This window comes from Python bivittatus, unplaced genomic scaffold (assembly GCF_059951505.1).
Source record: "Python bivittatus isolate LINGU-HERP-01145 unplaced genomic scaffold, Pbiv_v1 ctg000610_np1212, whole genome shotgun sequence".
NCBI classification, from domain to species: domain Eukaryota; kingdom Metazoa; phylum Chordata; class Lepidosauria; order Squamata; family Pythonidae; genus Python; species Python bivittatus.
This window is the reverse complement of record NW_028277088.1, coordinates 38,658,318-38,685,203: the sequence shown is the minus strand read 5'-3', so window position 1 is coordinate 38,685,203 and position 26,886 is coordinate 38,658,318. Positions and strand designations below refer to the sequence as shown.

Sequence of the window (26,886 nt, the reverse complement as noted above, 5' to 3'; positions counted from 1 at the left end):
TTTTCCTCTTATATTTTGGCATTTCAGTCTCCAAGCACAAGCAGCACATTTTGCTTGCATATTCTGTCGATTTCAAATTGAACTTGATCATAAAACCTCCTTTTCTGCATCAGTGCTTGGAGCATAAACTTGGATATTCATCATTTTAAAGGGTTGTCCACAAAGTGTAATTAATATTATTTGGTCACTGATTGCATTGTAGTCAAGTAATGTTCTTGCTATACCCTTCCTAGCTATAAAAGCAATGCCATTCCTTCTTTGTTTTCATGTCCTGAGTAATAAACAATATAATCTTCTGACTGAAAGTGTCCAATCCCAGTCCATCTCATTTTGCTGATGCCTGAAATGTCAGTTTGCATACATAGGGCAAATTATGTTAAACGTGGAAATCAATTTGTTTATTTTACAGAGCTTTTAGGCTGTTCCAGCTAGAACTGACTCTGAGTAGTGGGAACTGATTATCAAACTGATACGTATTTTTTGTATATTAAAACATTAAACTGTTTCCTTTAAATTAACAAGTAAATGTGGTAATTTGGTTTATATTCACCCCACTGTGAGTTTTTAATCTCACATCTGGTTATACTTTTGTATAACAGACACAAATTTAACTTCAGATCTGAATATTCTTAATGTAACATCTGATTTGTGTTTGTGCTTACAGGAATGTAACAATCTTCATGGCATATTTGTTGGATCAGCCTGTGGACAGCATGGTCCATATTTCCCAGATGTTCTTTTTTGGTCTGTCATATTATTCTTTACAACATTTTTCCTATCCTCTTTCCTCAAGCAGTTTAAGACCAAACGTTATTTTCCCACTAAGGTAATTGTGATAGCTTTTATGCATTTCCATGATTTTACAGTAAGTATTTTGCTGAAGATGATCTGATTTGTAATATTAGAGGCAAAGAATTTTGACTTTGCGTATATTCCAATATTGCCGTTGCATCCATAGTTATAATGATACCCAAAGGATCATGAAGCTGAATTACATATACAGCCTTGCAGAATGGCTGCAGAATGAGTAGACATTTTTTGCTGCTCCCTTGCTTCCAGTCCTGTGACTACAGTATTATACATTAAGGCTACAATGCTTAATATTATTAATACCAACAATAATATTATAATGATAATTAATATATTAATTATATTAATATATTATTACTAAGCAATGCTTAATACAACCCTTAACAAAGTATCCTAAACACCATAGGATAAATTGGATCCCCCTCTCTAAAGTCAGAGACTTGAGAGGACAAATTCCAGCATGGAATGTCTCTCCTAATATCACTCCAATTTCTGAGACCAGCTTTCTTTAATGTTAATTAAATCTGGCATGAGGAAAGGATAATAGAAGTGTTGGAGAGTCACCCATTGGGGGGAGATGGGCAGCATACAAATTCAAAAATAAACAAACAAACAAATAAATAAATAAATAAAATGGTAGATTAGTTGAAGCCAATGGCCCTTGGCTACACACATACTCCCATTTCAGTTCAGAATTTAAACTAGTCCTAAAAGTGATGCAGACATTTCTCTCTTATTGCAAAACAGATTTTTGTTGTTGTTGAGAAAGGGAAGGAGTCATTAATAAAAGCCAGAGAGAGAGGAGAACTTTTCTTCCTCTTCCTTGTTCCATCTGGGTTTGTTTCTTTGCCCTCTTGTTTCTTTGTTTTGTGTTTTTTTGTATTAACACGTTTTAACACGTTTTAATGTTTTTGTTTTTAACAATTTGCAAACCGCTCAGAGTTGCTGGGAGTCAGGCAGCATATAAATTTAATAGATGAGGAGGAGGAGGAGGAGGAGAAGGAGAAGGAGACGACATTAGCACCTCTCCTCCCTCACTTCTGCCCTGCTGGATGTTCAGCAACAGGGCTTTGGGAATATTTGAATCTGCAATATTAGAGTGTCCTGAAGACTGCATTAGGATTACTCTGAAAATGCATGTAAAGTAAATGCAGCTACACAAAAAGGCTTGTGACCTATCAGAAATTTTATAACATGAATGTCTACTTTAGAAAGCTTCTAGTGGATTTATTTCCAGCATTTTTGTTGAGTTGATTACTTGTGCTATAGAAATTAGCATATTTCACAAACATGGATATGATAATGAAAATATCTTGTTTAGAAATTATATGAAGTAGAAGCTCAAATAGCCAAAAGTGTGTGCTTCAGATTGCTACCTGGTTCAGTATAATTTTCTAAAAGTGAGGACTCAGGTGAACTAGATGTCCCTGAAGTGGTGGGGACAGCATTGAGGCAGAGATTGGCTGGCCGGTGGTGAATTCTGGCTGGTGCAGTCTGTCCGGAAAAAAGAGAGATTGTGAGATCACCCACTTGCACTCCAAACAACTGTTCCTTTTGAGTAGACTGCAGGAACTGAGGTTTTTTTGGTCAGCTTGTGAGTCGAGCGGCTGGGAGTCATGGGATTTCAACCAAGTTCAAGCCGTTATGTAGCCTACTGTATATGGACACAAGGTTCAGCAAGCCTAATTTCTTAATCACTTTTGGAAATTGTTTTTTACCTGCTTTACAACTATTAGGAACCTTTGGATCAACACATTTTCATAACACTGGGTGAGTTTCCTTCAAACCTTAGCGAAGGAAATTTTAAACACAAGTTTAAGGACTAAAAAAATATATATATTTTTGGAATAAGCAGCAAAAGGGTGATTAGAACATTAATTTTGGGAAGTTACAAATGAACTAAGGGTCCAGATGGATTTGAAATAAGATTTTGAAATTAATTATAAGATTCCTTCCTGTGGGAAAATGCTTTTGTTTTGAATTCTTAAAACAAAAACAAACAAACAAAATGATAGGATGGGACTTTGAAAGTTGAACACCAGAAGGAACTAAAGATTATAATTAAAAGAGAAAAACACTTAAATTTGACTTACTAATACAGAATGGAGCAAAATACCTTAACATTGGACGTATTGAAGGATATTTGTGAACAATAGACCCAGAAGTTAATTTTAAAAGTGTCTGCCATTATAGATAGATTGTCTTTAAAAGATGTTATGGAAGAGGAACAAGTTTTACCAGATAAGACTGAGAATGATTTGAACGTGGATTTAAAAATGACAGGCTATAAAAATGATATGGAAAAAGATGCTACACTGGGTATACAAATGAAACCGGTTTACATCTTAATAATTAAAAGGGATATACAAATAACAAACCCGAAGAGTGACCAGATAACTTTTCTATATTGGATTTACAAAAGAGACTTGTTAAAATTTTGAAGGATTTTATGAGATGGGACAAAGAAAAAATGAAAAGAAACAAAGTTCTAGGACATTATTTGAAGGGATTATAGATCAGGATTGTTAAAAGTAAAAGGAAAGAAATAAAATTGGTTTATTTGACCAAGGTTAAAATAGATACGTTATTATCTCTGGTAACCTTTAATGGATTTTTGCTGATATCAGGACTGAAATGATGAGGTTGTATGGATTTGTTTATAAAGAGATGGGATATGGGAAGAAGAGATCATTTGTTGTATTTTAAGAAAAGGTGATAAGTTACTAAAATTGTTTATATTTGTTGTGATGAAGGGGGAAATCATTTCTTTATATATTTCTTTTTCTTTACAATCTTATTTTTTTCTTTTCTATTTTCCTTTCTATTTTTTCCTCTTTTCTATAGTTTCTATTTTTCCTTTTTATTCTTTTATATTTTAAGTTTGTATTAGTTTTTATCTTTTTAACTGTAATGTTTAATAAAATTATAAAAATTTTTAAAAATTATTATGGTATCAAGAAAACATTACAATATTTTAAGAAAATGAGTGATACTTTATGATGTGTAGAGTTTGAAACTTACCACAGGTTTTAGCTTAGTGCACAGTTAACAACCCATGTTATGCTTCTGTTATATGAGAAGGTCACTTAATTGACCCTGAATTGCAGTCAAAGTTTTCCAAAGGCTAACACAGATGAAATGCATTACTAGTTCCTTTTTAATTAATATTAAAGTGAAAAATTACATTAATTGTAGTTAACATGGTTAAAGTTTGGGATAGTAATGATAAATTGGAGCAATGCTAAATTATATTTAATGAGATAGAAAAATTGTTGATGACAAGGAGCATAGATTCTTGCTACCTGCTTCCAATTTTTAAATTGTAGTTAAAACCTCATTACTTCATTTGTGTTGAAGCATTTCATTGTATACTGTAAAATAAATAGAAATATTTTCATAGTCCCATAGTTGACATAGGTTCTTTAAATTAGTTAAATAAATTATTTTGCAAGATTTTGCTTTAATATTTAGATTTCCTCATGAAAAAATTTTTTTCATTGACAGAGGATTCCTATTTCAACATACTCTGAAATTAAGACTTTAGAGCTGTGTTTCTCAACCTTGGCAACTTTAAGATGTGTGGACTTCAATTCCCAGAATTCTCCAGCCAGCCTTGTTGGCTGAGGAATTCTGGAAGTTGAAGTCCCCAAATATTAAAGTTGCCAAGGTTGAGAAACAGTGCTTTAGAGCATACTACAGAGTCTGAATAATTATAAATCTTATTGTCCTTTAGAACTTTTGCAACGCACATAAGTATTTGAAGTGCCAAAGTGCTTTTATGTATATCTTTTTTTTTTAGGTACGTTCTACAATAAGTGATTTTGCTGTATTTTTGACAATAGTGATTATGGTTTTCGTTGATTATCTTGTGGGAGTTCCTTCCCCTAAACTAAATGTGCCTGAAAAATTTGAAGTAAGCAAATGCTTTTTAGTTTTTTGCTTCATGAAACTGTGAAATGATATTTATTAAATCTGCAAGCAAAATTACTTAATTTTAAATAATCAGCCATTGATATGATATGCTGCTGCTGCTGCAAGACTATTTATTAGCTTTGTAGATGCTTGATAGACTAACATCCAGTGAGAAATTGTACCAGTGGAATTCTTATACTTGATTGCATATTTCATGATTTAGGTTCTAAGCAGGTATCAGGACTGACTGATACTAGAAAATTCATTGTTTATTCCATGTTGCTTATATATCTGCAATATTTGTTTCATATGATAGTTTGTATTTTTGTGTTGTACTCAGTGTCCTGTCTTTTTGATTTTGGAGAAAGTTTTTAAATGTGGCAAGACTTTTTCCTGAATCAATGTATAAATGGTTGGGATGATGTATTGTTTGTGCCTTCATGAACAAGATCCTTCTACAAATTGTTTACAGCACAACCCTATGTACATTTGGAGTATATTTGGACTATTAATTAATTCTGATTATTACTTGCCTACTCCATAGCAGATTGAGATAATTTACCTTAAAAGGCCATTTGACTGAGTTTGGCAGTGGTTCCCAATCTGTGGCCCATGTGATTGAGGTACAAGTGATTTCTAGGGGTTACATTAAGATAATGTAATAATACTAATCTTCCCCCTCCCCATTACTACGGGCTAACTGCAGATAAATTTATTGTAAGAAGTACATGTTTGTGTACATAGATGTAAGCATAATAAATGAATGGAAATAATTATTTCAAAATGCTTCTTGATATGTATGTTTGATTCCTGCAGCCATAGTCTATAATTAAAAGGTTTAAAACAGCTTGCTTATCTGGTGGTTCACCAAAGCTTTGAATGGCAGTATAATAGACCTTAAAAAAGAAAAGGTTCGGAACCATTCAAGTATGATAATAGTATGAGATCATGCCAAACAGCAATCTCAAATATTCTGTATCTTAAACTAATGGAACTGTTGTATTAATTACATCTCATATGAAATGTATCTTGTACCTTGATTTTAAAAATTTAATCCGATCATCATCCTAAATTGATTTTATTACAGTCTGTATCCAAGTATTTACACAAGTATTTACAAGAGTGTTTCTCTTATAAATAGTGATATCTTTTCCTTTTGGTAGCTGTGTATTTGTGTTTTATTTTAGCCTACACGAAGTGATCGTGGATGGCTCATCAATCCTCTAGGAGGTAATCCTTGGTGGACACTTGTAATAGCTGCAGTTCCTGCTTTGCTTTGTACCATCCTTATTTTTATGGATCAGCAAATTACAGCAGTTATCATAAACAGAAAAGAGCATAAACTCAAGGTGAATATTTGCTTCTGTTTCTTCATTAGTCAATGCAAAAATTAACTCAGTTTTTAAATTAGAAATAATTACAGTATTGTAATTTTCTCCACATAGATATAAAACTTGGAAGTCAAAATCTTGTATTCAGCTTAATTAAAGACTTAATTTGTAGCAGACCTAATTTATTTATAGTTTAGACCACTTATTCTGGGAAAAGTTTCATTTGAAACAGACTTGAGTCTGGTGACTTCTTGGACATGTATCTTTTCTTGGCAACAGTATACAAGTAGTTGTTATTGCTTTCTTCCAATGTAATTTTTTTAACTTCCCGTCTAGCGTACAGCTCTGGAATTTCCTCTTAGTCTCACACTGAAGTATTAACTACATCCAATCCTGCTTAGCTTGTTGAGATCAGCCAAAGTTCACTAGTGCCTGCCATTCAACAGGACTGTTCTTGGCAAAATTGTTTAAAAACTGGCAAAGGGTTAGTGAAATATTGATGTTCTAAGACTGCAGGAAAGAGGCAGAATTAAAAGTGGCCCAAAAGATTATTAAAAGTGCTGTTTGGGCCAAAACTGTATTTCAGGCAGAATCTTGGGAAATGACTAGTCCCAGCATAAGTGTTATTTGTGCATGTGTACACAAATGCACGCATGTACGCACACACACATACACACGCAGAGGTACCTCATTCAGTGCAACTGCATGAGTGTTTCAAAGGACTCTGCTATTTTAACATTTTGAGGAAAGACGTTTCACTTATGCTCACATACTTTGCTGTGCACATCTTAAAATGCTTTGCACAGCCTTATTTTGAACTCAAAATCACAAATGTAACATTGTTGGCTGTTTTTACCAGTTCAGTGAAGGATTTAATTTTTCCCACACACTGCAGCTGTAAAATCTTTTTAATATCTTGAAAATCTTTTGCCATGGCAGTGTATTCTAAAAAGCCCAACCCTATAATTTGGAGGGTAGTATTCATCATATTTATTTAAGTCTAATTTAAAATCTTGTACTCCTTTTCCATTTTACTGACCATTGTATTCAGTTCGGGTATATTCACCAACACACTACGAAGTGTGAAACAATTTTAAATTTAGTCCAGTTATATAATAAATCTTTATATAAACATCCTAAACATTTTGTTAACTTGTCATCTGTTTCCTGTGATACCATTTTAGCATGAATCATTTGTGTTTGACTCCACAGAAAGGTTGTGGTTATCATCTTGATCTGCTCATGGTTGGCATTATGCTTGGTATATGCTCTATCATGGGCTTGCCTTGGTTTGTGGCTGCAACTGTTCTTTCCATAAGTCATGTCAACAGTTTAAAAGTAGAATCTGAGTGCTCAGCTCCAGGAGAGCAACCAAAGTTTCTGGGAATCCGTGAACAAAGAGTGACAGGATTAATGATTTTTGTTCTGATGGGACTATCAGTGTTTATGACTTCTGTATTAAAGGTAAGGAGCAGGAAAAAAACTCCTTTTTGTTCTATAACAATTTTATAAGCGTAGTGTATTAAAAGAGTTGTGAAATTCTTAATGTTGGGATTTGGATGAATTGGTATTTGCTCTGTCAAAAAGCAGAAGCATATCAGTAGAAAATGGTGGCTTAGAGAATCACTCTTATGTGGCATTATCATATATTTCTGCAACAGTTTGTTGTCTTGCTTTGGACCAATTGCATTATTACCTCATTGATGCTGAGGGAAGTACTCCAAAAGAAATGAATTGAAAATTGTAGTTAGCTACCCTTGTAGTAGTAGTGAACAATATGGGGATCATGATTTTTTATGTTGAGCTAAAACTTAGTAGATGTTGACATTTTCACACACAGAATTTATTATGAATTGAGAAAGTTCATAAATTCAAAGAGTAAGCTTAATACCCTACGTTAGGTATACATGGAATTCTTTCTCTTTGATCTTTAAACCTTCCAGCTGAACTAGAATGTGTTTCTGTAGCAAACTGAAAACATATAGATAATATAGGGCTCAAATGTTTCCCATATATAAAGTTTAATCCTCTAAAACTGTATATTTTCTTCCTCCTTGAATATTGTAGAGCAGATCTCTGTAGCATTCAGCTCTCCATTGTACTGCACCAACATGTTCTCTTTAGCAACCAAAGTATGCAGATTCAACTCTATATTCACACATAACACCCTATAATTGAAGCTTATTCATTGCATTATGTACTTTGTGTAAATCTACAAATGTACAATAAACTTTTCAGTATTCATACATTTTTCGATAGCCTGCTGAAGAGCAAAAAATTGGAATAGATTTTTTTTTACCTGGCATAAAGCTTTGCTTTCCAAATGTTTCATTCTTTCCATTCTTCATTGTGAGATTAATTTGTTTTCTAATATTTTTTTTGTATAAGGCTTTCTCTTATACAAAAGAGTATAAGAGAACTTTCTCTTCTTGTAGTGATTCTACTTTCCTTTTCTTCCATGTTCATTTTCCCAAGATCCACTGACACTACCAAAAAATGTCCCACATTCTGAATCTCTCATCACCCTTATATTTTTTACTATATTTTTCAATCTTTCATCATCTACAGTCAAATCAATCATGCTTTTATATTCATGTCTTTGCCATAGATGAGTGAAGAGACTTAAGCTTAAACTTTCTATTTGAAACTTTTTTTTTCCTAATCAGATACTTGCCAACCACTTATGTTCTAATGAGAGGCAGTCTCCTTTTTTAAAAATACACTTTCATACCTCATTTAAAAATTCATCTTGTTAAATTCTGTGTGGTTTTTTTTGGGGGGGAGGAATGAGGTAGTTTGCTTAATATTTTTTATATTCATTGATCTGTTGATGTTTAAAGTTTAATTTGCTGATTTTTTTTTCCAGTTCATTCCAATGCCAGTTTTATATGGTGTTTTTCTTTATATGGGAGTATCCTCACTAAAAGGCATTCAGGCAAGTTTTATTTTTAATCATGTTGCAATCTATAGAAAAATCATAATATAGCTGTTATAGTTGGTCTTCCTGCCTCACTCTGCCCCCATTCATGATGTCTTTTGAGTGTCAGGGGACTCTCTGAACAATATAAAAGCCAAGAAGTCCCATATCTGAGCTAAAGAATGTAAGATGGGCTTACACAAGATGTCTTTCTGCATTTCCCGCTCCAATAATAGCCAGTTTGGTGTAGTAATGAAGGTGCTGGCCTGGAAACTAGAAGACTATGAGTTCTAGGCCTCCCTTAAGCATGAAAGCCGGCTGAGTGACTTTGGGCCAGTCATTTTCTCTTAGCCTAACCCCCCTTGCAGGGTTGTTGTTGTTGTGGGGAAAATAGGAAGCAGGAGTATCAGATATGTTCGCCACCTTTAGTTTATTTTTATATACATACATACATACATACATACATACATACATACATAGTGTGTGTGTGTGTATAAACTTCAAGTGGAGGAAGTGCCATGGCAAGACAAGCCCCTGCATGGGGTGTACCATTGATAGATAGCTGAGGTGTCTGATGTTGGGAAATCCTACCAGTGGCTCGAAAAGGCTGGACTAAAAGACAGCATTGAGGCACTGCTTATAGCAGCACAAGAACAAGCACTAAGCACCAGATCCATAGAAACAGGGGTCTACCACACTAGACAGAACCCAAGGTGCAGATTGTGGAGAGATGCCTCAGAGACAGTCCAACACATATTGGCAGGGTGTAAGATACAGGCAAGGAACAGCATACACTGAACAGTACAACCAAGTAGCTGGCATTGTGTACAGGAACATCGGCACAGTGTATGGGCTGGACCCTCCCAAGTCCAGATGGGAGATTCCACAAAAAGTCATGGAGAATAACAGAGCTAAGATCCTGTGGGACTTCCAGATCCAGATGGACAGGCAAGTACTAGCCAATCAACCAAACATCGTGGTACTAGACAAGGACCAGAAGTGGTAGATGGTGATAGATGTAGCAGTACCAAGTGACAGCAACATCAGGAGGAAGAAGTATGAGCAGCTGGAGAAGTACCAGAGCCTGAAGGAAGAACTAGAGAGGATGTGGAAAGTAAAGGCCAAAGTGGTCCCAAAGGTGGTAGGAGCAGTCGGGGCTGTGACTCCTAAGCTGGGAGAGTGGCTCCAGCAGATCCCAGGAACAACATCAGAGCTCTCTGCCCAGAAGAGTGCAGTGGTAGGAACAGCTAAGATATTGTGCAGAACCCTTAAATTTCCAGGCCTCTAATAGAGGACCGGAGTTTGAGGAACATACCACCCATAGGGGTGAGAGGGGATTTTTTTTTATCTATCTATCTATCTATCTATCTATCTATCTATCTATCTATCTATCTATCTATCTATCTATCTATCTGCCTGCCTGCCTGCCTGCCTGCCTGCCTGCCTGCCTGCCTGCCTGCCTGCCTGCCTGCCTGCCTGCCTGCCTGCCTGCCTGCCTGCCTGCCTGCCTGCCTCCCTCCCTCCCTCCCTCCCTCTCTCTCTCTCTCTCTCTCTCTGGATGATAGTAGTAGTAGTAGTAGTAATGTGCGTAAATGCAGACACACGCTTATTCCCAAATGCTGTCCCCTCACCTTTTCCCCAGTAGCACACACTGAGTTCACTGAGTTCATCAGGAGGGAAGAATTCTCCACTGTCTGAATGTTATTTGCCTTCTGCAGCCTAGAATTATGCTTGCTTTGGTGAAAGTGCTCACTTCTTGAATTTTTACAAATATGTCTATTTGCATAATATTGTGAATTATAAATAATGGACTAGAATCCAGAAATTCTTAAGGTTTTTTAGTAGTTAGTGTAACTATTACAGATTTAATAGCATTAGTTTTTTTTACTACTCAAAGGATTGTCATGTCTAATTTGTAATCAATTTATATTGATAATTACTTTTGTTTTCTAAAATTGCCTTTAGAGATATGTTTAAATTTTTTTCTTTTCAATACAGTTTTTTGATCGTATTAAACTGTTTGGTATGCCTGCCAAACATCAACCTGATTTGATCTATCTGCGTTATGTGCCACTATGGAAAGTGCATGTATTTACAGTAGTTCAGCTTACGTGTCTTGTACTTCTGTGGGCAATTAAAGCATCAGCTGCTGCTGTTGTTTTTCCTATGATGGTAAGCTAATATTTCAGTGTATCTGCAACTTTATGCACCATTTATAAATGTCATAAGTGTGAAATCCATTATTATATGAAATCCACACAATTAATTCTGTGTACTGTAATTTATATTAGTTCTACATTTAAATTAGTATTTTGATGTGTTAGTAATTTATATTTAAATTTGTTTTAAAGGTTTTAGCTTTAGTTTTTATTCGCAAACTTCTGGATTTATGTTTCACCAAACGGGAGCTCAGTTGGCTTGATGACCTTATGCCAGAAAGTAAAAAGAAAAAGGAAGATGACAAAAAGAAAAAAGCAAAGGAAGTAAGTTGAATAGTGTTCATAATTTAGGGGGGGGGGACCCTATAAGCAGTGTTTTGTGGGGAAATGGAAAACATTTTCCATTTTTTATTCATGCTTATCAGTGGAACAAATGGGAACGAGCCTTTAGTTCCTCTAAACATAGCAAGTTATTAAAGCTCTATAAACACATGCAAAATTAGATTTGATTGATAGGATTATGACAGCAGAGACATAAACAGAATATATACTAAACATGGGTATTGTACAACTGTCAAACTTATGACCCTTGAAGCCCCAAATGACTGCCCTGTAATGGCTCTTTCCCAAATCTTAGGAAAGCTTTTCAAAGATTAAAATAAAAGAAATATTTCTGTATTGTTAATTGTTTTCAGGATTATGTGTTCAATGAGTCACAATAAATTACTTCAGAAAATACATATTATACTCAGGATATAAACAAGTGTTAACCAATAGCTTCTTTAGATATATTTGGAATGAAATGCACTAACATTTCTCTAGGGCTGATACTGTACTGTAAACTATCACAACAGTTCAAGAGGGAGTTTTTATTAAATGGTATGTGGTACATATTTTTGTGGGTAAGATCACTGTTTCAATTTGTTTGTTTCATTTGCATACAGTTTTAATGTATTGTTTGTGTAAATAACAAAAGTGTTAGAGGAAAATGCAATAGAATAGATTTGGAACCATGCAACGTATAGAGAACTTGCATTATAGTCTCTTCCACTATGAAAGGTTTACATTTACAAATGCTTCATCATACAACATTGTAACCTAGGAACAGAGTGTTTCAAGGGTTCTGGGAGTGATTGTACTTTAAAAATGGAACTCTTTTGAAAGTGGCCTGACCTCAAAATGGGCCCATTCCAAGTGATACAAGACTATTCAGAATGGGGCCATTTCAAGATCAGCCCACTTTCTAAATAGTTAAAATAGCTTCACCTGTACGTCCCATTTCTGGATTAAAATGTTCCATAATGAAAAATTCTGCACACCTCTGGTTTCTAACAAATATTTAGTCTTTTTTGGTGGCTATTGTGGTCCTGAGTTTGAATGCCACCAGTACAATGGCTTGTCCGCTTGCATAGGAAGCAGTTTCCAGAAGAGGAGAATAGAGTACTATTTTCTGGGCTGAATTTTTCACAAACCCATCCTCCTTTATTCCACAAATATCAGGTGGGGTCTGTTACTGTGCAGTTTCCAAAATGCCTGCATTTAGATCTACAGTCAGGTCCAGAAATATTGGGACATCGACACAATTCTAACATCTTTGGCTCTATACACCACCACAATGGATTTGGAATGAAACAAACACAATGTGCTTTAACTGCAGACTGTCAGCTTTAATTTGAGGGTATGTACATCCAACTCAGGTGAACGGTGTAGGAATTACAACAGTTTGCATATGTGCCTCCCACTTGTTAAGGGACCAAAAGTAATGGGACAATTGGCTTCTCAGCTGTTCCATGGCCAGGTGTGTGATATTCCCTCAGTACCCCAATTACAATGTGCAGATAAAAGGCCCAGAGTTCAGTTCAAGTGTGCTATTTGCATGTGGAATCTGTTGCTGTCAACTCTCAAGATGAGATCCAAAGAGCTGTCACTATCAGTGAAGCAAGCCATCATTAGGCTGAAGAAACAAAACAAACCCATCAGAGAGATAGCAAGAACATTAGGCGTGGCCAAAACAACTGTTTGGAACATTCTCAAAAAGAAGGAACGCACCGGTGAGCTCAGCAACACCAAAAGACCCGGGAGACAACGGAAAACAACTGTGGTGGATGACCGAAGAATCCTTTCCCTGGTGAAGAAAACACCCTTCACAGCAGTTGGCCAGATCAAGAACACTCTCCAGGAGGTAGGTGTATGTGTGTCAAAGTCAACAATCAAAAGAAGACTTCACCAGAGTGAATACAGAGGGTTCACCACAAGATGTAAACCATTGGTGAGCCCCAAAAACAGGAAGGCCAGATTAGAGTTTGCCAAACGACATCTAAAAAAGCCTTCACAGTTCTGGAACAACATCCTGTGGACAGATGAGACCAAGATCAACTTGTACCAGAATGATGGGAAGAGAAGAGTATGGAGAAAGAAAGGAACTGCTCATGATCCTAAGCATACCACCTCATCAGTGAAGCATGGTGGTGGTAGTGTCATGGCGTGGGCATGTGTGGCTGCCAATGGAACTGGTTCTCTTGTATTTATTGATGATGTGACTGCTGACCAAAGCAGCAGGATGAATTCTGCAGTGTTTCGGGCAATATTATCTGCTCACATTCAGCCAAATGCTGCAGAACTCATTGGACGGCGCTTCACAATACAGATGGACAATGACCCAAAGCATACTGCAAAAGCAACCAAAGAGTTTTTGAAGGGACAGAAGTGGAATGTTATGCAATGGCCAAGTCAGTCACCTGACCTGAATCCCATTAAGCATGCATTTCACTTGCTGAAGACAAAACTGAAGGGAAAATGCCCCAAGAACAAGCAGGAACTGAAGACAGTTGCAGTAGAGGCCTGGCAGAGCATCACTAGGGATGAAACCCAGCGTCCAGGGATGTCTATGCGTTCCAGGCTTCAGGCTGTGATTGACTGCAACGGATTTGCAACCAAGTATTAAAAAGGGAAAGTTTGATTTATGATTATTATTCTGTCCCATTACTTTTGGTTCCTTAACAAGTGGGAGGCACATATGCAAACTGTTGTAATTCCTACACCGTTCACCTGAGTTGGATGTACATACCCTCAAATTAAAGCTGACAGTCTGCAGTTAAGGCACATTGTGTTTGTTTCATTCCAAATTCATTGTGGTGGTGTATAGAGCCAAACATGTTAGAACTGTGTCGATGTCCCAATATTTCTGGACCTGACTGTATATTGAAAGCAGGTGTTTCATAAAGTTGTTGTACAAAGATTCATTTTAATGCCTTTCTCTTATAATTCAGTAATTCTTAAATATGTATTGGATTATATATAACTTTCAGGAAGCTGAACGAATGTTTCAGGCAGTGGACAGTGAAACTGTACACCTTCCATATGAAAGAGGTGAAGTATTACAGATTCCCGTGAAAGCTCTAAAATACAGGTGTGATATGTACCTATTATTTTACACTTCATTTTATATAATAAGCTATTCCATTTAATTCTGAAGGGCACTTGTTTAATATAGAATTCATCTAGTTGAGAAAGAGGACCAAAGAAGACCACTTTATAAAGTAGCTGTGTGTATCCATAATGCATTACATATTACTTATTTACATGACCCTTTTGAACAGATCAGATGACTCCTTTCCAACCAGCTGGTGTCAGTGTGAAGAAGCTTCTTTGGTCAGTTCTGCCTTGTCTCTTATTGTGCATGGCTAATATGGAAGGCACTGAAGATACTAAACTGAGACTTCTACCATTTACTGAAAGCCTGAATGTTATTTTCACATGTCCAGATGGTGGTGGCTATGTGCTATGAAACTGGAAATGTTGTTATTCCCCAAATAACACACATGTTTATAATTTATAAAAATTAATCTTCCGTATATGATACAACTACTACATGGTTTCAACGTTGTTTTGGTATTTTTAGATTGAAGGCAATTTGATTATTTTTTTTTTTTGGAAGTATGACTATCCCTTCATTAAAAATTAATTCCAAATGAGTAACTGCTATTAGCCTGAAGGCTATAATGCTTATTCTTGCTTTCACTTTCTGCTGAAAACAATTTTAATTATGGATTATTTTCCTGCCCATGTTAGTAAAAATGTGTATCATGAACTGCTCATTGTTAGTTTGTATTTTTTTAAAATTTATATTTCAAATTTGTCACTGCCCATCTCACTGTGGAGTGACTCCATCCTTTCTTAATAGAAGTTGCTAAAATGATATTATACATTAACTGTATATGATTTCACTTGATTTTATCTGGAATACTAAAGCTCATAAAGCTCTAATCCTTAATCAATTAATTCAGGAACAATACCTCTGCCAGTATCACTGGAAATAAGATGGGGTGAAATTCTTAACTCACTTAAGAAACTTATTTTAGGAAGTATTCTCAGCTAATATCATTGATCATATCTTTAAGTTAGTTTTATAACAATATTTTTCATAATTTTCTTAAGGCAGTGGGGTTTCCCAATCCCAACCTTCACTGCCTGTAGTCATATTATATTGTGAATATCCTTACAAAATGGTTACCTTGGGATTGTGCCCATTCACAGAACGGCTGCCATCATTAGCGTGGCAAGTCACAAAGCACTGATTTATCAGAGGACATACTAGTAAAAATGCTTCCCATTGCCCCTTCTTTAAATTCCAGTTTACCTTTGTCTTTTTTGTTTTGAAGCTGGGGAAAAATGAATTCATTTAATTTATGATTGCATGGAGCCTGATGGACACAAAGGAAGGTGACTGCAGGTATATGGGTGTCCATGGGCCTATGATAATTCCAGGAAAAGATAGATGGTAGAGAAAATAGGCAACATAGATTCTTGCAAAACACTTTTCATGTGTTCCATTATAATATGCTTCAGATCCTTAGAAGTAACCTGTTTTCAAAATAGACTAATTTAGAACTAATACTTAATTGGAAAGTAAAATCATTTTAGCACTGAGATCCTTAGCTTACATGTAAGGAAAATAATGCAATATTTTCTAGTAGCTGTGTAAAAAGATAATCAAGGCTTAAAAATGTAAAGAGCATGAAACATAATTAATGGTATAACAAGGCATGTAGAACTAATCAGTGTGTGTTTATTATCTAGCGTTGACCCCTCTGTGGTAAACATATCAGATGAAATGGCCAAAACTGCACAGTGGAAGGCTCTTTCCATGAACACAGAGAATGCCAAAGTAGCAAGATCTAACTTGAGGTAGCCTATAATTACTCACACTTTCTGATTCTGCTTTTGCTTTGCGTGTTTAGATATGGAAATAGATGGATCTGATTGTACATTTATACCCTAAACACATACCAAACAGCTTATGTGAAGCACCTGTGATCCCCGCTTGGAATGATGATTGTAATGAAAAGAGGAATGTTATACCATAAACAAAACTGAAGTTCAGATATCCATAATAGTAAAAATAGTGCATTAAATGAGACAGACAGTGTGCTCTAGAATATTCTCAAATGATAGTGCATTGTGTTGCATGATAAATGTATTGGGAAATTGAATAATAATTTATTAATTGTGGAAAGAAAATAATCATTTGGATTAATATAAGCTCTTTACTTGAGAATAACATGTTTTCATTTACTATACATTAGGAACTCTGTTCCAAATTACATAAAGTAGAGGTGGGCAATTTTGTTTGTGTCCAGTGACTAGAGTTTTTTCACCATTTTTTTCAGCCTATAGAGATATAGAGCTATAGAGATTGATGTGATAATGTCACTGACAGGATGTGGCTGGTGAATGCCCCCCCCAGAAAAAAAAAGTAAAATAGGCATGTTAAATAGAGGTATACTGTACATATTTTGCATAATGTCTTTTGGAAAACTAAAAATTGTGCTGCCATATTTCTGGGATATGCTGGCAAATTTTAGAAGTATTCTTTGTGGAAGTTTCTTGGGTTACAAAGAAGAGTCTGGTGGTTGCCTATTCCTGATACAAAATATTCCAGTTGTCTTTCATAAAATTTAAATTTGTTTTAGTATTCTAATTTTAGTATTGCCCACTTGAGTGGATGCATTTTGAAGCTCACTGTAGAAATATATTGTTGGGCTGATGTATAATGTGAAAACCTCTTTTATCCTAACAGTTGTTAAGAATCCAGTTTTTGTTTCCCATCTGCTCACAACTCAACTTCATAATTTCGTTCCCACTTCTGTAGTGCAGCAGATTCAGTGAAACAGTGACTTTAGCTGATTTTTCAAATGACCTGTGAATTTGGCTATAACAGCCAACACAAACTATAGGGAGTCCTGAGTTTAGATATTGCAATGATCCATGCTTCTGTATTGTTCATAAACCCAATTTAGATAGCTGCTACTGGGTATTCTCAGCACAATCCTGTCTGTCTGTCTGTGTTGTACTGTTAGAATTTATAATTTTTAATTAAAAAAGGTAATCATGTATCTAGATCTTCATTTATAGGTTAAATCTTGCTTTATGCTCCTAGCAATATGTGTTAACTCGAGAATGTGGGCATATATTCTTAGACAAAAATATTTTGCATATAAAGTTATCTATATCAGTATCAGCCTGTATAGATATTGTATGTACATCTATATCAGTATTTATTATTAATACCTATTTCTTGGCTTATTTAACCATGTGAATTTTTCTTAACAGCCCTGAAAATGAAGCATGTGTGAAAATAGACATTGAAAATACATCTGAAACAAAGTATGTAGATGCTGAAACCTCATTATAGAGGTAAACGAGGGTATTATTTTATAGGATATATTGAAAAAGGGTGATTGCAAGGCTTCTTTTAAGTACTAGGTACTTATGTGAACAACAGTGAGATTTTCCAATAAGAAATGTCTATCACTCTGGAAATATTTATTTTAGTGGAATGTTTATTTCAATTTTTAAATAGGAAAATTAAAATTACTTTTTAGTTATCAGTAAGTCAGAGATTACCTTTAACTGTAAATTATTGGTTTGCATTGTATCTATGACTTTTTTATATAATTTATTGCAATACATATGTCCTGTTATCAGGCAGTTACTATTTGGGTTTTTGCAAATGTTATGCCAGTTTATAAGAACAAATCTTACATATGCAATTTAGTGAATTGCTGTATTTCAGCCTTCATTTCATATTATTTTATGGATGATTAACTGTATTTGTGTGTGAATTATTTCCTGAGTTGTACTATTAAACACCATTGTATTGCATTTTTTAAAAAATCAGTCTTATATGTAGCAGTCAACTTCTCAGATTCATTTCTACATTCAGGAACCACAAAATATTACAAGAATAAATTATACTGAAAGAATAAAGCAGTTTTCTAGTACAGAAGTCTAGATTGGCTTATAATTAGGGTGCCTTTTAACAAGGGTAAACATGATTATGGTTCTCTTTTTAGTAAGATAAAATTTTCATTTCCTCCTGTGCATCCTGCAGATATATTCCGGAGAGCTGGGGGAGTTAGATGTTGATTTGTAGCTGTAGGAGAACAAAGAAACTTCTATCACATAAGTGGACATTTATTCCAGCGGTGCTGTACTGATGCCTGTGGATTTGCATTAAGAATTGACCTCTCTAACATATGCATGATTGCTACTGGGCATTGAAAATAAATTTACATAGGTTCTTGAATCCTTCATTTTAAAATTCAATTCCAGGCAAATGAAACCAAAATTGTTTTAGAAATTATAGCAAATTTTTTTAAAATTGTTACAAAAGCATGTTTATCTTAGATCAATAAAAGCATTTATATAAAATGCTGGGTGGAACTGAGTTTTATCTAGCCAATGCTGAAATCCTTGTTTTGCTCAGTTGTTATAGATTTCAGTACATATATACTCCATTGAAATGAATAAAGTTCAATTGTGGTTAAATAGTACTTGTTTACCAATTTGATAAGATATTTTGTCTAAAATTAAAGTTCTTATTTTAGCTCAATCTCTAGTACTGAAGAGAAACCTTTTAAAATAAGCATCCATTTTAATATGGCACTATGTGAAAATTATAGCAGAAACCTACATAACTTATTTTCAAACTGAAATTGAAGGTACTTTGGTTTACAGTGCACCAAAGAATTTTTTTTAATAAATCTTACAGCATAGAACAGGGTTTGGAATGTGTGATCCTCCCAAAGTTGTTGAACTTCAAAGTTTGGCAGCAGGGCCTACAAGTAAGGGATGCGGGGAGTTGTTGTTTGATTTGGCATCATCTAGAGCAGTGTTTCTCAACCTTGGCAACTTTAAGCCATATAGACTTCAACTCCCAGAATTCCCTGGGGAATTCTGGGAGTTGAAGTTTCTACGGCTTAAAGTTGCCAAGGTTGAGAAACACTGGTCTAGATGATGATAAAGTTTAAAATTCTGGTAAAAGCAAATTCTTGAATATACTTAAAGTAATTGTGGGCTTTACCTGAAACAAGTGAGAGGAAGTAATGCAAATAACAACTTTAGTAATGATAAGGTTTTGTTGAATAGGGCCCCTTTATTCTCAGAAAAGCTCTAATGTAAAACTGAGCAAACAAAGAAAAATTAAATCATTAATTTGTAGGCAATTATACTAAAATGAAAATCTGATGCCAATCAAAGAACAATCAGAACAATCAAATTAATGTTAATATATTTGGGGTTTGATATGAAATATTGAAAACAGGATAATACTTTCATTCCTGGATGCTTGTATAGCTTGTGCCTTAGCTTTCTTTAAGAAATATGCACTTTTCTTTATTTGAAATCATGATCTTGATGGTATCTCATAAATATTTCTGTATCTTTGAAATTATGTTTCAAATTTATTATTTAGTGTCGGCAAGTGAGAATCATGTTCATTAGTATTGGTAGCATTCAGAGTTAATTATGTTTGTCTTCCATTATTACAAATGATTGTGTTTAGAGCCATGGGTAGAAATTTGCAAAGACCCAAACAGATTGTTTTGAATTTTAACCCTTTGTTTTCAAATGCCTGAAATTCAATAATGCTGTTCAGGTCAGCTTTTCAGTGCCAAAGGGTTAATTAATAAGGTTAGTAATTTAAATAAATGTCTGAAAATTATTGAGGTTCACTATTTATTTCTTAATTATGTAAAATAATTCCTAATACCAGGAATATCATGACTTACAGTGTAGTTTACATTGTTGGCTCAAATATTGGTTATTAATGTATTATTACACATTTTAATTTTTTAATAGCAGTTGTCCAAATAGCACGTTTAAAGGTCCAGTGATAATTTATAATTTGCTGCTTATTGTACATTGTAAAAACGTTATTTCCTTTTCCATAAATAAAATTATAGTATTAAAGTAAAACAATAAAAGACATAGCTTTTATTGTATGTAGATATAATTATTGCCTTAAAAGGTATAAATGAGTAAACTTACTGTGCACTGATTCACCTTATGGTGAAATCTAATTTATAGCCAGTATATTCCCACTAGCAGAATAGCTAGGTGACCATTTTCTAGATAACGTGGTTGCCTCCTCAGGAGCAGACTGATTTAGTGCGGAAATAGCTGCAGAGCAATCCCAGGAAATGTACTTTTTCTGTCCTTTAAAGCAACACATTTTCAGTACTGTTCTACAGGATGTCTGAGTTTTAATACTATATACACATTTTCTTTAAAATTGTTTAATGTCACATATAGAACACAAACAGTGTTTTTTATTTTTTTGTAGGAACTCATGAAACTTTTTCTATATATACATAAATTATTCATTTTGCTTAGTTTTCATATTCTGTATTATTAACTATATTAAAAACAAATTATTCCAGATTTTCAAGGCAGTCAACAAAATATGTAAGATAGTGTTCAAAGTATGTATTTCGCTTAGCATCCAACAACAGTTTTGTTTTTCCTCTCTTAATTCAATTGAATTTAGTTCTGTGTATGGTAGTCTTATAAACTGTGCTGTTTGGGAAAAATTCCAACTATAACTGTAATGTCAGATAACTGTAGTACATTACAAATATTCATGGGTCTTCATTGTTTAAAAGAGTTATATATTATACACATTTGTTAATGAATTGTGTTGATGTCCCCAACATGATGCATGTTGGTCATTAGTACAATGTACTGAATGTTATTTTCTTTTGACATTTTTTGGTCAGTAATTTAATGGTTGTTAGAATGATTAATGTAGGTGCCATGTGTTACTTAATGCAAATGTTATAAAGAATCCTTTAATTTCATGAATGTACAGATGCATAGCGTGTACTTGTATTAGGAGTACAAAATATTGTCTTGTGATTTTACTATTTTGAATTTTCTTCTTTATTACTTTTTAGCAAATTTATCAGTAATAGGAAAATGGTTACAATTGGTGTGAAAATTTTAAAAAAATCATATTTAGTATATGTTGTCACTGTTTGGCAGTCTTAGAATAATTTATTTAATAGGCAAGTTTTTATAAATGCAATTTATTAGTTAGAAGATGCATCCTTTGATACCTTCCCTTTTGTCGTTGATATTTTGTTTTGTAAGCGTCTTCCGGTGTTCAGAGTTGCTTCCTGAACAAAACCATTTACTTTGATTCGAGGTGTAATTCCACAGTGTATTCCAATTTATATCACAGTTTTCTAATCATACAGCATTTTCTTGTATAATTACATCCAAAGTTACACTGTTTGAATGTAGAAATAATATTTTATTCTTTTATATAATGCCTACAAAATTCTCCAAAATGTAATGGAAAAAATCCAATCTTTATCATTTGTTTAATGACTATTTTTTGTAATATTTCAAAAGGTTGACAAAAAGCAATAAAATGTCACTGCTTTTAAAGGCCTGAGTTACTGTTCATTTTATCATTGTTCCTGTAGGATCAACATGAGTAATGAGGGGGAAAAGGCACACTTAAGTCGAACCAGCCCTTCCCCTGAGGTCCATCAGTTCTGAGGTAACCGTGCCTGCGGGTGAACAGCAACTGGCCAATTAGATCTCCTTGCTGCCGCCGCCCTTCGCTATAAATCAGTTTCTCCCTTCCACAGCAGCCTCTGGGGAACCAGGAGAGGATTGAAGGGGAAATCCTTGTCCCACCCTAGATCTGACCAAACACCAAAGGGAAACCAAAATAAAACTTTAGGAGTCTGTTGTTCAGCCAAGCTGAGGTGGGTGATAGAAGGCAACCAGTCAGGAATGAAACAAAAAATAAACTTTATTAGCAGTTTTTTGTTTTGTTTTTTTATAATCTGCGCTCAGTCGTTACCGACTGCAGTGACTGCTTGGACAAGTCCTTGCAGTTTTCAAGGCAAGGTGTTTCAGAAGTGGTTTGCCAGTGCCTCCTTCCTAGAGCAGAGCTCAGCTGGCGAGCGCAGGACGTGGGGTTTCCGTTGCTTCGCGCCCTTTTCGGGTGCACGTGGTTTTTCGCGCTTACCGGCAACTGCTCCTGACTCCTTTTTGCAAGGCGCCGCCAGCATTTTTCCTCCCACAGGAGTGAGAGTACCCATTTATCTACTCACGTGAGTTTTCGAACTGTTGGGTTGACAGGAACTGGAGAGGAAACAGGAGCTCACCCTGTTAACACGAAGGCTGGACTCAAACTGCTGAAGCGTGGACCATTTCTGGCCAGCAACTTTCAGCGTCATTAAGCCGCTGCGCCACCGCGTCCCCCTTATTAGCAGTACCAAAAGAAAATAAGTTTCCACACACACAACACACAGTTTAAATATCCAAAAAACAAAACAAAAACAAAAACACAACTCTAAATAAACTAACTTCACTAAACTAAAGGACTGGGATTTAGCTTTGATAGTTTCAGTCTATAAGAAAAAGCATCTGGATTCTGTCTGCTTATCATTGGCCTATGGAATCCTCCTTTCTAGTGTTTTTCCCACAGGTGCAGGGTCTGGGTTTGTTTGTTTGTTTGTTTGTTTTTGGATCAACCGAATGTTGATCCATTGGTTGTGACAGGAATTGACTGACCAGCTGGTAACCTAAGCCTGATGTCATGGGCTGAGAGAGAGTAACTGGCCCAAAGTCCCCCAGCCGGCTTTCATGCCTGTGGCGGGACTAGAACTCACAGTCTCCTGGTTTCTAGCCTTAATCATTAGACCAAACTGGCTATGGATTTTTTTTTCTTCCTAGCGTTTTTCCTGTATGTGCGGGGTCTGCTGCCCCCAACCCCGCCCGGAATATGTTGTTCAAAATGCACAGAAATCAGCAACAGTCCTGCATTCTTTTTATTACAATAGAGGTACATTATTCATAACTGCTGCACTAGAAGTATTTTTGGCTAGAGTCTTGGCACAATTTTTACTTGGAATGCAATTTTTGCTTATAACTCTTAGGGTGCAAACTAAATTCTTAAGGGACTTATTTCAAGTTCCACAATGTGTTCCCAACATGGTCTTGCACCATTAGGCTGTAGGACCAAAACAAACTCATATTTGGACATGCATCCTCTCTTATTGGCTAAAGTTACCTTTTTTCACTGAGTTTGACACCCCTGTTTTTATAACTGATGACTCTATTTCATCTTGGGGCAGGATACTGCATGAGAAACTGAAATGCTATGTTTTCTCACCTGATGCAGTCATGATGATGGGTGTACAGGGGCAATCTTTAAACTGTATACTAAGGATTTGGAAACTAAATCAGGCCTGACTGTCAAAGATGCATTCACCACTTTTCAAGTCAGTCAGACATTTATGCCAAATAACAGTTACCAAATTCAGAAGAGTCCTAGCCCTATCAAAAAGTAATGCCCTTCCAACAGCTGTTTTTGAAGGAAATTACAGGGGGTCCATTTCAACTAAGACTTTGCCTCTGTGATGAAGGAGTTGCTGAAACATTAACCCATGTTTTGGTATACTGTTCTTATTATAAAGATGCCTGGTTGAAGCTACAGGTACTCCTCAGTTAAAGGCCACTCATTCAGCAACTGTTTGAAATTGAGCAAGTGGTGGTTATGACCGGTCCTCTACGTTCTGGCCATCCGGCATCCTCATGGTCATGTGATTGCAGTCTGGGTGCTTGGCTACCAGCTTGCACTTGCACTTACGGCATTTGCAGTGTCCCACAGTCCCGACCTTTGCAATGATCACCATTTGCGACCTTTCCTGCCAGCTTCCCACAAGCAATGTCAATGGGGAAGCTGGCAGGAAGGTTGCAAATTGCTCGGGTATGTCTCCCCCACCCATGCATCCTCCCCCAGCCCCTTTGCACTCACACCGTGCCTCACCAACTGCCCGCACACCCTTGCGCACCCTCTTCCACCTGGCAGCAGCCACCCCAAGCTCCACTGTGCTCATGTCACGCCTCCCCGATCACTTGTGCACCTTCGCATACCCTCTCCCATTTGACAGCCACCCCAAACCCCGCCACACTTGCGCCATGCGTCTCTGGCCACACACCCTCTCCCATCCAGCAGCAGCCACTCCAAGCCCTGCTGCGCTTGTGCTGCACCTTCCCAGACACTTGCACAACCTTGTGTACCCTCTCTCATCCAGCTGCAGCCACCCTAAGCCTTGCTGCACTTGTGCTGCACCTCCCCAGATACTCACTCATCCTCATACACCCTCTCCTACCTGGCAGCAGCCATCCCAAGCTCTGCTGTGCTTGTGCTGCACCTCGACCACTTGCACATCCTCTCCCACCTGGCAGCAGCCATCCCAAGCCCCACAGCACTTGCACCACACTCCCCCACCACACACACACCTTTGCACACCCATCCCTACCCAGAAGCAGCCACTTATATGCCTGCCGGCCTGCATGCAAGGCATCTGGGACTTGCGACTTACTGTCAGCTTCTCCATTGACTTTTAATGTTGGAAGCTGGCAGAAAGTTGTGAGGAGGTGCTTGCTTAGTGACCTATGATCCTTGCCTAATGACAGCAATAGGGACTGCAGGGATTGCTGTCGCTAAGCAATGCGGTCATGTGACATCACATTTACGACCACATTGCTTAGTGATGGAAATTCCAGTACCAATTGCTGTCGTAACTCAAGGACTACCTGTAATACCTCCCTATCTAGTCAGATTTTCAGGTCACCCAGATCCATTTTATTTATAGTTGTTACTGTCTGATCAATGTGATTTTATTTCTCTGAATATGTTTTGCTATTTGTAAAATATGCCATGCTTTGACCAGATCAGTTTTATAATTACTAAGTTTTACTGTGGATTTTATCTGCAGTCTCAGAATTGATTTTGTTTTTGAATTGGCCAGTGACTGTAATAAAGTTTACTACTATTATCAGATGCTACTGCATTCTAGTTAGAATCACAGGTAGTCATTGGGTTACAACAGACTGGGATTGCTGTCACTAAGCAATGCAGTTTTAAAGTGCAGCGTCACGTGACCGCATCACCTTGTGATGACAATCCCAGCAGTTCTGGTTGCCATCGTAGCCCCAAGATGCGCAGGTCATTACCCCATTATGTAAGGAGTGCTGCAAGGGGGTGGGGTGGGGGTGTTGCGGGGGGTGGGGGAAGCCCTGAGAGGTCCTGGAAAGGCTGGCGCAAGCTGCACGTGAGTTGGGAGAGGCCAGAGGATGGATGGTGTGGCGGGGCACAAGCACAGGAAGTCCAGGGGATGGATAGCATGGCAAGGCACAAGCTCAGGAAAGCCAGGGGAACTTACGAGAGCGACTTGCAACCTTCACTGCTGGCTTCCACGTTGACTTTGCTTGTGGGAAGCAGGGAATGTTGCAAATGGTGATCATGTGACTGCAGGATGCTGCACCCGTTGTAAGTGTGAGCCAGTTGCCAAGTGCTAGAATTTTGAGGGCTGGTTATAAGTACCACCTGTTCAGCACTGTCGCAACTTTGAACTATGGCTGAACAAGTGGTCAGTAAGCGAGGACTACCTGTAAAGCTATGCCTAATTGCAATTAAAAATTGACTAGCAACATGAAATTACATAGTATAACATTAGTTCGTAATGTTTCATTAGTAATATTAATCTGGGATAAATTTGTTCTGTTACATAAACAAAGTCACAAAACTGATCAGCAGGAGTGGTAGTAGAAAGAAGTTTGATAGATTTGAATGACTAGCAGTTATTAAGTTGTAAATGTACTCAATACAGAAAATGTGGGTTATCCTGTCCTCTGTTGAAAAGTTTGCCCAGTCTCCTGGTTTGAAGGGGAAATCCTAGGAAAGAAAAGAAGATTGTTAGATACATTTTTTGTGAAAAAGATAGCAAAAGACCATCGTCTCTGTTATCATGGTCCAGGAATAGGGAATGTCATTCCTACAAAGAGGGAAATGATCCCTTGGCAGAAACCGGTTCCTTGGGGAAGGAACTAATGCTTTCATTCTTCAAATACATGCTGATGGAGATTCGTAGATTCGTAATTTACTCATAACAGAAAAAAGATTATGATGGCCTGTAAAACATATGGCGACTTTCCTGTGTGATGTAACAAATGTCCAAACATTATATGCATTACCTGACAAATAGTACTGAGGAGAAATAAGAGGTCATAGTGCTTCTTAGCATAAATAACAGGAGGAAATGAAATCTGCCCTGGAAACCAAATGTAAACTGTTTGATAAGAGATTAATAATAATTTTATCTGAAATGCTATTTGATTCATGAGCAAGTTTGGCTACACAAACAAAACTGAGGATTCTCAATGTGCGGATGAAACAGTAGGATACAGATAAAGAATTTATATTTTTTAGGCATTTAGGACTACCTTGTGACAAACTAGGCACATACAAATAGTCTGTCCCAGACGATTGATTGATTGATTAAAAAAAGTATATGGTGCCTTTCAAAGCACAAGTTTCCCAGGACGACTTTGTGCGTGTATGTGAGTGTCTTCGAGTCAGTTTTGACTCCTAGTGGCTGCCTGGAGAAGT

At 36.4% G+C, this 26,886-nt stretch overlaps 1 protein-coding gene across 15 annotated transcripts in view; it reads left to right on the top strand.

Moving 5' to 3' along the window:
• The window catches only part of SLC4A7 (solute carrier family 4 member 7), a 103,861-nt gene that overhangs the window by 74,270 nt on the left and 2,705 nt on the right, over window positions 1–26,886 (top strand). For 6 of the 15 annotated variants that reach the window (XM_088150826.1, XM_025168108.2, XM_088150833.1 and 3 more), the window contains 10 exons: window positions 665–826; window positions 4,610–4,723; window positions 5,910–6,071; window positions 7,266–7,517; window positions 8,920–8,988; window positions 10,969–11,142; window positions 11,322–11,453; window positions 14,438–14,538; window positions 16,209–16,316; window positions 17,742–21,645. In XM_088150826.1, the coding sequence (XP_088006952.1) occupies window positions 665–826; window positions 4,610–4,723; window positions 5,910–6,071; window positions 7,266–7,517; window positions 8,920–8,988; window positions 10,969–11,142; window positions 11,322–11,453; window positions 14,438–14,538; window positions 16,209–16,316; window positions 17,742–17,823 (1,356 nt within the window). In that variant the 3' untranslated portion in view covers window positions 17,824–21,645. Of the gene's footprint in view, window positions 1–664; window positions 827–4,609; window positions 4,724–5,909; window positions 6,072–7,265; window positions 7,518–8,919; window positions 8,989–10,968; window positions 11,143–11,321; window positions 11,454–14,437; window positions 14,539–14,728; window positions 16,317–17,741; window positions 21,646–26,886 lie in introns of those variants that run through there. The other 9 variants (XR_015797917.1, XR_015797916.1, XM_088150823.1 and 6 more) reach the window with 9 other exon arrangements.